Source organism: Limulus polyphemus, unplaced genomic scaffold, assembly GCF_000517525.1.
Source record: "Limulus polyphemus unplaced genomic scaffold, Limulus_polyphemus-2.1.2 Scaffold2514, whole genome shotgun sequence".
Lineage (NCBI taxonomy): Eukaryota > Metazoa > Arthropoda > Merostomata > Xiphosura > Limulidae > Limulus > Limulus polyphemus.
In genome coordinates, this window is record NW_013668124.1 from 55780 (window position 1) to 66331 (window position 10552).

General features: G+C 29.8%; 1 protein-coding gene across 1 annotated transcript in view; it reads right to left on the bottom strand.

Annotated features, from left to right (window-relative positions):
* Positions 1-10552, bottom strand: part of LOC106467172 (uncharacterized protein KIAA0930 homolog) — a 64106-nt gene that overhangs the window by 13130 nt on the left and 40424 nt on the right. The window contains exons 6-8 of the mRNA XM_022395302.1: positions 10376-10493; positions 7052-7258; positions 3427-3592 (exon numbers count right to left, since the gene is read on the bottom strand). Coding sequence (XP_022251010.1) covers positions 3427-3592; positions 7052-7258; positions 10376-10493 — 491 coding nt within the window. The remainder of the gene's footprint in view (positions 1-3426; positions 3593-7051; positions 7259-10375; positions 10494-10552) is intronic.

Consider the following 10552-nt stretch of genomic DNA (forward strand, 5'->3'; position numbering starts at 1 on the left):
TGTATGATAATGGAAATGTGACTGTATTTTACAAAATACTAGTCGATTAAAACATAGCCATGACAGGTCACTTTGTAAAGACTAAAAGTCATTATAAAGATTTCGCATGTGAAATTTCAAAATTTTCTGATACATAAAAGTATTTTTAATCTTAAAATAGGCAACATGTAAAAAGAAAAAAAAAAAAAAGGCATGAGAAAAACATTGCTTAACAAACCTTAAGATTTAAGAAAGAGATTTGATATTTTATGTAGGAAAGCATTGTAATGTTTACTGATAATCTGCCAAATTTTGTTAATATATGTTTACTAATTTAAAAGTTATAGCATGAAAACTATAACAAGCACAAAATTGTTACGAGGTCAGTCCCAGGACTGAGCCCATGCTGAAAGAGCTGAGATATTATTGTCAGGGATGGGGAAACTGTATGTTGTGCACCTGTTACTTTCATACTTCAAACTTCATGAATGTTTTCTTATATATATACATATATCTTTTTTTAAACATTATTTTAGGTGTTTCAAGATATTATTGTCATATAAGAGATGAGCTACAGCTACATCAAAAGTATATTCAAGAGGGTTAATTTATATGTGTTACATTCAGAGGTTTCAAAGTTAGAAAGCTTCTAATTTCCAACTGTTAAAAGCCAACTGATCAAACAGATGATGTTCATGAGAAATTGTATAATGAGATCAGAGCTGTTATTAATACACACACTCATGTAATAATGAAATAATGTAATTTGACACACATTGATTAGGATAAAAGATAATAGTAGCGAGAGAGAAAAGCTATTTGAAATTATTTGTAATAGTTTTCTACATGAAACGGTCAGGGGGTCAACCATCAAATGAAGAGTTAACTTATGGAAGAGTGATCACTATATACTTAGGTTTGATGTTTTGCTACATTTGAGATCAAGAAAACTTAAATTTTAGTTCCTAATTTTCGGAAAGTCAATTTTGAGCTCATGAAATAAGATCTACCATTAGTGAATTGGGTTAATGAGTTAAAAATGTAATGTGAAAATGATTAGAAAATTTTTAAGAATATATTTCTTTTATTGGTATATTTCTCAAAAGAAGAAAGGATAGGCAGATAAGATTAAATCCAATTAGCTTAATAAGAACATAAAGATGAATATCAGAAATAAATTAGTTTAAGAAGTTTAAATGACACACAGGATGCAAAACTTATAAAACAATAGGAAAGATAGGAATATGGTTGGAAGAGAAATTGGGAAATCAAAAATGAGTTTAGAAGAACCAACTAACTCAAGATTATGGGATGATCAAGCTTTCAAGTGTTTTATTTTATTCTGTTTTATAACACAATATAATAGCAATATTCTTAATTTTAAACATTCGTTTGGAAATACTGGAATTAACCTGAAACATAAGTATTAATTTTTTGATAGCAAGTAAAATGATTTAGAGATTTAAAAAAACAGGAAGAAATCAGGACCAAATAAAGTTTTACTCAGAGTTTTAGAGTAAGTCAAATATCAGATATGTGAGCCTATCTCTCATTTTTGATACAATATGCTTGAAATTAGGAAATTGCTAATGTTTCTCCTATCTTTAAAGGGAGTGGTAAGAGTTAGCCAGGAAACTATAGGCCAGTTATTCTTACTTCTGTAATGGGAAGATTCTATAGTCTCATAAAAAAAGCTTTGCAAAATCACTTAGTGAAATATGATATACAAGAGACAATATGGATTAACTAAAGGGAACATTTTCCTTATTATTATTTTTGAGGATTTTACTTGTTACCTGAATTGTTACAGGTCAAATTGAACTTTTGTTACTAGTTGTGTTCCTCAGATGTCGGTGCTCGGGCTTTTATTTTTAAATTAATTATAATGATAGGGGAATAATTTGTAAGTTATTCAAATTTGGTGATGATAATCTCTTAGGTATTTCTAGCTATATTGAGGATGCTAATGTCCTATGTTCAAAATTATTAAAATAAATTGGAAGAATAGTTGGTATATGACCTTTAATAATGTTAAGTAATGCATCAAGGTTATCAAAATTTGGATGAACTATTTAACACAGATTAGAAACCTCTCAATAGTATGGCTAAATAAAAAGATATTGGCATAGTAGATAAGTCATTCAAACCATCAAGGCTATGCTTTGTAGGATGTGATTAAATACGTATTTATTACAAGTCAAAAAGAGGTAATTATCACTCAACACATATCACAATATTTGTCACCTAATCTAAGAAAGAATAATAATTTATTGGGAAAAGTTTTGAAGAAAGTTATTGGAATGGTTTGAAAATGGAAGGGCTATCTTTTTGGATAGGGTAAGATCTATTTTTTCTTTTGAAAATAGAAGGGTAAGATCTGATCTTGCTGAATGTTACAATATTATCCAGAGAATTGATAGGATATAGGATTTGATTTCTTCCTGCTGAACTTTGAAGATAAAAGAATAAGATACAAGTTTAAGATTTGGAGAAATATTATTAAGACAGTTTTAATTTTCTAACAGGGTGATTGACTTATGGAATGAGTTTTTACTGACAGTACTGGAAGCTGGCACCTTTTAAAGGAGTTAATAATTTTATGGAAAATAAAGGTTGGGTTTAATTTTTACTTTCCTTTGTCTTGGAAGTAGGTGTGCACAAATAACCTTGAAGGATCAAACTGTTCTTCGTTTTGTACAAAAAAAGTTCTAGGTAATAATGATTTTGCAAGTTATAATGTATAAGTTACATAATATCTTTAGATCCCCTGCTTCAACAGATAATATATACAAATACCTCTCATGCATACAAAAAAATGTAACCATTTTCCTCACAGTAACTTTTATGCACGTCACACACACACATATATATACTGAACCCCAAGCTAATACAAAAGTTCTATATCATCACTTGAACTAGTGGATTATCTGTTGTTTGAAGCTGCCAATATAGCAATTTCCTCATAACCAACTCACAATTTTAAGATTAAAAAATAAATAACATCAAGGAAGAAATACTTTCTCTAACTGGACACATACATAAAGGCATAATGTCAGGGAATGAAGCCATGTTTAAGTGATGGGTTTGATACAAAAACAAAGGAGTTCATAGCCTGAAACAAAATGTATTTAGATAAAAATACAGTTTCTCTTATCACTGGTCAACCCTCTCTATGCTTCAGCTGAGTGTGCTTATAAATGTAGGGAAATTATTGAGATAATATTGAGATAAGGAAATTTTTAAAATAAATTTCTTTGTTCAAGATGGTATCATAAAGGAGAATATCAGAAATAAATAAGTTTAAGAAGTTTAAAATGACAAATAAAAGTTAAATTTGGAAGAATGATAAACGGTTTTTAGTTCGGTACCATTTTGTAGATTTTGTGCTTCAAATAAAAAACAGTTATGTTTCTGTGACTCATACAATAATTTATTTTAATATCCTACCATCTCGCAGATCCCCTGCTTCAATCTCATTGCCTCCATTATCAAAAGAACCAACTCCTTCTCTCTCTGACAGGGACCTTTTGATTTCTTTGGTTCTCCAACCACGAACAAAAGTGTTCAGATTTGAACTGGGATCAGACATCCTTCTTTGAAGATATGGATTCTCCTGCAGGTACATATAATTAACTCTCTCAATACAGGATCGGTCTCAGGAACTGACCATGGGACCATTTTTAGTTGTATATAGTTTCAATACTATAGCTTTTAATACATTGTGTGTATTTTCACAAAATTTGGCAGACTTTTAGTATACATTATTAGTATTTTGTGCACAAAAAATCTTTTTTTTAATGAAATATTTTTACTAAAGGTATATCCATGAATATATTGAGTATATGTTTTGAATAGTCCATATGTAAAGTTATTTTCATGTTAAGATTAAAATACTTTTCTTCATCTCAAAAATCTCAGATTTGATTTGTGTATTCTCTCAAACCTGCTAAATACAGTTCAAATATTTGTTTTCCCTAAAACTTTATTCTTTATCTGTTATTTTCTCTACCATAACTCTATACAATGTTAATCAATTTGACCAACCTCATAACCATCACAAAAATCTAAATTACCCTTTTTTTCTTTCTAGAATGACTTCAAAGTGTAACATGAAACTACCTTCGTTTATCCAAAGTAGGTTTAAACTTGTAACAGTATACATCTATCTATAATTAAATTTTATTGTTTTATTGCCTTTTGAACCATGTCTAACTACTATTCAAGTTGTAAATCACTTGGGGAATGTGCAGCTCACGTTATGCTATCAAATTACATTACCCATGAGCTGCTTGCATGTGTGCCTCATGAAAGATTTTTATTATATTATTATTATTTATTTTACCTAATATAACCTTAACTAACCTAAAGAGTTCCCTATTTTTACATTTTATTTACTTTTATAATAATAAAGAGAGAATAAACATGAAAAAGATGAAATAAAGTATTTACCTGAATCTTCTTGTTTCTTGCCGTTAATTGTCTATAACACTTAAGCCTACTTTTTTTCATACTAATGGTAGAAATGCACTAAGTAATCTTTATTTAATTAAATAATGCATCAAAGAACAAAGAATAATAACATGCAATGAATAGACAATTTTCCTTAACTATCACAATTTTTCTAGCTTTCTAACTATGTGACAAGAGCTGTTACAAGTTACAAGCTAGTCGTTATCTTTTTCATGGGTACAAAACTTGTACTAATGGTGAAATCGACAATTCTCTCTTCAGAAAATAACGTTATACAGTATGTCATTTGACAAATGTAAACCCTTGTTTTCTATTGGTTATAGATAATATAGTATTAAATATATGAGAAAACTATTAACAAAGAGAGGATATGACAGTTGGGTGTGGTAAGAAGGATTTGATAGCTCTGTAACCAAACAAAATTGAAGGCTATAAAAGTTATGGTTTGTCTGAGCAATGACGATTTTACAGTGAGTCATATATGTGTAATTTCATACTTTTTGGAGGGGTGGTGGATAAAATAGAGAAAATTTATCATACGAGGAGAAATTCACGATTTTTAGAAATATTGCCGTATAAAATTAAGTACTTAAAACTTACATACTATTAAAATGTGGATTATTAGTTAAGATTTTATGGTATAATACTTGGAATAACATAAAAGTAGATTAATAAAATGTTGAATGTATGTCACTAAAACCTCGTGACGTGTGCAGACAGGGTTAAACATATTGCATGAAACTAAAGACAGATTTACTGAATAGGATCTAGTTTTGGCTTTTCAAATTAATATAATTTTATTCAGTTTCTCCATCATCTTATATCTCATTAAATTTCAAATAAATTGTTGTGAGACACTGTTTTAAGAAGACATTAAAAATATGTCCTTTCATCTTTTAATTCACATTTTTTTGTTATTGTTGATTAGGAAGTTCCATTTTATATATTAAGTCAATTTCAACTTGACCGATATTCATTAACATATTTCTTTTGATACTATATTTTGCTGATTGAAGTAGTTACCACTTCTAGGAAATCATAAAATACATCCATAAACTGACAAATACCTATTGATATACCTTTCAAAATGGTATCATGTAAGCTTAGGTAAAAATATTTTTGTTAAAAGTATTCTTGGTCAAAATAAATTTATATCTAATAAATACAAACCATTTTCAATAAATCATAAGTTATTTTAGTTATGTGTTGCTTGAATACAATAAACCTAACAATAATACTCAATAAATAAAGACTTGAATCACTGAAATAACTTGCTGTCACTGCCAGACTCTCAAAGCCTATTAAGATTTACCCAATGTCTTGTCATATTCAGAAATTGACATAACATTCAAACAACTACATATTTAACACAAAAACATTTTGTGAAACACAGAGAACATCAGCAAAAAAAGCAAAATCATGTGAGAGACAGGACTTCGTTAACTGTATTTTGAATGGGTAACGTTTTTTTTTCTTCTGCAAATTACACTAAAATAAATGTTAGAAAATGAAAAATATCAATTTTAATACGTTTTTGAGAAAAGTTTTTGAAACAGAGTAAGAATTATTATTTTTAATTTAATTCTGAAATTCACAGGTGTGCACTTGAAAGGTGCTCACCAGTCCAGAAAGGGTTAAACTGGCACTGATAATAATAGAAGTGGTCAGGTCAGAAATTCGAAACTTCAAAAAAATCATGTTAAGTTCACCAAGGTATGTTCTCTGTTAGATAGATGATGGTCAAGTACAGACCTTGCCAATGTTCTTGTAAGTACAGGTGTGAATGTGACCTTGAGAGCAGTAAGATAAACATCAGTTTAACATGATCTCAGTGGAAGTGTAGCTGTTTGAAAACTATTGCTTGAAAGAGGTAACCAAATGAATCCAAGTTCAAATTATTTGGAACAGTCAAAGACAGTTTCTTCGATAGCAGAGAACAGAATGGTATCAAAGTCAATGCACAACATTTATGGTGAAATTTGGTGGTGGTGGGGGAGATCAGTACAAGTTAAAGGCTGTATATCAACAAATTGTGTCAATGATCTACACAAAATCAATGACATCAGGACTGCTGACAAGTAAAAGCTAATTCTAATCCATCATGCCACTAATTCTGGAACATCAACCTAACTCCTTCTGCAAAGCATTCATCTTCCATCAAGACAATGATCATAAGCAGGTAGTAAATGTGATGGAGAAATATCTTTATTACACAAGAGGGCTAATAGGACACTCACAAACAGAGTATGGCTTGCGCAAAATCTCAATATGAACATTCTTGAAATTGCATGGGCTTATGTAAAAACAGAGATGATCTAAGGGTGACCGAAATTTGGTTGTATTGTGAAGAATAATACAGGAACAATTGTACATTTCTAAATGGTATGACAGCATGAAAACAAGGTGTAATGTTCTGTGTAAAACAAAAAGTTCACATACAAAATACTAGTGCATTGTTTTACTTATTCACTTGGGTATTCTATGTTTTGTACCATTATTATCTAGTTACCATTACTCATTCTTTGTGACTTCTGTAAGCATATCACTAGTGTGTTTCTAAAATCATTTCTATTACTGAATATTTCACATGCTTTCAACTCACCTCTAAATCATTGTAGTTATAGTTTTCTGTTAATGAAAAACCTGGTTCTGATGTATGTGTATCAGCACCTGTTCCCTTCACCCTTGTAACTGCCATTTCAGCATGACCGTTACCTTGTGGGCCTCTCATTCGTACAAATTCCATTCTCTGATGGCCTTGATACCAACCTGTAAACATTCTTTGAGCCATTCTCATTGTTATGCTAGCCTGGACAAAACAAAACAAGCAATATAACACAAATAATGACATTATACTCCACGGTACCTGTCAGTCTTAAACTACTGAAAATTTATCTAATAGCATATGAATTTTGCTATGACAAAATATAAGATAATCAAAAATAACAAAGGTCAATTTCATTCTTAGTTGTCTGTTCATTAAATTACATGATAATTTCTTTTTGTAACTCCTACTTCAAAATTTATAAAATGCAACATAAACAGTCTTTAACTTCCTTGTGATTGAAATAAACACTGGTTTGAAACCACAAGTTCACTATGCACACTTTAAGTTAGCCTTAACTGTATGTGCATGAGGTTGGTCCAATATTGAAGAATTAATATTAAGTGTAATTTCGAATTTACAACATGTAGAATTTCAAAATTTGGGAAGTTTTTAATAAAGATGAAAAGTCTGTTGTACACAGAAAACCAAATTTTGAATGAAGTGTTTTTACTAAAAATTTGTCTCTTAATTTGCAAAGTCAGTCCGACTCAAACTTTGACTAGTCTGAGTACAAGGTTATTTTCATTTATGAATATAAACACTTTTTTCATCTTAATGTTTTCATATTTTTATATAACAACCTCCAGAACCTTCTTTATGAATATAAGTTTTTTCAGTAGAACTTTACACTTTATCTCTTATTTTCTCTAGCCTAAGAGTAACTGTAGCAAAATCATCTGTACCAAAAGTTGAAAAATACAAAATAAAATCAAAAGTACATTTTTTTTTCTAGAATGACTGCAGATTTTAAAAGACAATTACAATTATTTATATTATGTGGTTTAGGCCTCTAACATGTTCACATATGCAATAATTTAATTTTATTGTTTTATTGCTCTTTGAGCAATACCTAAGTACTAAACTAGCATAACAAAGCAATAAATAACTGGAAAGGACCAGTTCAAGTTGTGGTAAACAGAGCAGGCATCAAAATACATAACAAATGAGCAGCCTGCATACATATCTCATGGATAAATTTATTATTTAATTATTTTCCTTTTAAGTTCCTTATTTAACTTAATAAGTTTCTAATTTTTACATTTTAGTTAATTTATCATGAACATGATAATAGGGATCACAAAACTGTAATAGAATGCTCAGGCAAAAGCACCTTACACAGTAAAATTCAGTTCAAACAACATTTTAAAACCTTTAATACTGACTAATAAGGCTGTACATATATAAAAATGCAAAAAAAAGCATGCATGTTAGATTTTCAAGGAAAAAAAAAAGATCCACTTAAAATGACCCATTTGTAATTATTATTATTATTATTCTTTTACCAATCTACAACAAAAACTGCTTGGTATATTGTACCCAAAATTTCTGTAGAATACTAAATAAGGTACTGCAAAGATCATTCATAGAGGTATTGAAAAGACAATTTGCTTCTATATTTTACATAAGCTAAAAATATCATAATTCTAGTGTAAATGATGTTATCATTATCCCTTGAAGTTTGCTTTCTTACATATATATGTGGCATTTTTTTAAAAACTTAAGAACAGGGTGAAACAGAAATTACTAGCCAATGAACGTTAGATGTCTGTAGCATGTAGATACTCAATACTTTGTACAATATGCAATTGGTGTCTTTAGGGAGCCAACATCTCTATTATGTATGAAGTAAAGGAGTTAAAAAAAATCATTACACATAATATTAAATTTTATTACACACATCTGTAGGATAATAATATTTGTTTGAAATTAAGCACAAAGCTATACAGTGGGCTATCTGTGCTCTGCCCACCACGGGTATTAAAACACGATTCCTAGCATTGTAAGTCCACAGACATACCACTGTGCTACTTGGGAGCAAAATAATAAGAGACACAAAGGTTTATTTAAAGCAATGTTTCAGATGTCTGTGTTTTATTTTAAAAGGCCACTTTTCAACTAGTACAATTTTATATGTGCTTAGTGGGGGTTATGTCTTAGTCTATGCATATATTCTCCCATTGCAACACATTACATATAGAGAATTTAGTTACACAGAAACTATAAATGTTCACTATATTCTCAAACAAATCTCCATGACAATTTCCAGCTGAAGCTTATCATTTTATATCTTATTTTGAAATAAATGTTATGACAAGTTTAGTTACATAAATTGGTAAGAGTTGTGTTTGTAACTCACTTATGTCAAGATTATCAAACGTTGCATGAAATTTACTGATGTTGAGGATATAGCAAGCAAACAATTAAGTAATAAACATGTAAATAGTATGAGATTAGCAGGAAAATTAGACAGACAGAGCAGATGAAAAGTAAAGTTACGAGAAGTAATTCGGCCAAAGAAAAGTTAAGTACAAAACCAATTGTCGTAGAATAGGAAGGCCTAACAATTAATATAGGCCTAATGGATGATATGTTAGAGTGAGACTAAAGGTGTTGAAAGAGATCAGAAAAATAGTTTATTTCATCAAAGAGAATTCTATAGTAATTGAACTAGCCACAGTGAACTTTGACAAAGAGACAGATGATTCTCAGAAATACAGAGACAGAAAAGAACAGATGATAATGCAAATGAACTATACTCGGATAATTTAGTGATAGTAATAGAGAAAATTAGTGTGGCTTGTCAACTGAAATTCTAAAGCAATTGAATAGGCCTAAGAGGATTTTTGACAAAAAACTAGAGAATTATATTGTGTTTATGATAAGCCTATGATCTCTGTAGTTTAAAGAATTTGTTGTACATACATTTAACTAGTTTTGAATATATATGCATTACTTTGAAAATAAGTGGAGTGAGTGCTGTTCGTTTATTTTTTAATTTATCACCAACAAGTCACAAACACCCACTGTAGAAGAATCCTAAGCCAAACAACAACAACACAGTATATATTTATACTATTAAGAAGTATAAGTAAATGCCTTTAATTGACAATTGGGAAACATAACATCTGACAATTGTGATTTGCATATTTTGACCCTCACCCACACACATAAGAGTTAATAGATAATTTTCTCTTTACTTAAAAAATGACAAGTCTTACACAATTTCCCAGTTTCTGTATGCAAAGACCTATAAGGTAAACATTTATATGCATAATAAAAAAATTTTCTTATGAAAATAAAAAATACAAATTTGCTTACTCTTGTATCATAAACTCTTTTCAAGGCTTCATATTGAATTGATCCAAGAAATATGACACCTTGAAGAACACCATCCTTATCCATGGCAACCAATTCTACACACACCATCTCTCCATTCCTATAAGGGATGAGCTACAGTAGAGTGGCTCGGAGCCACTCTACTGTAGCTCATCCCTT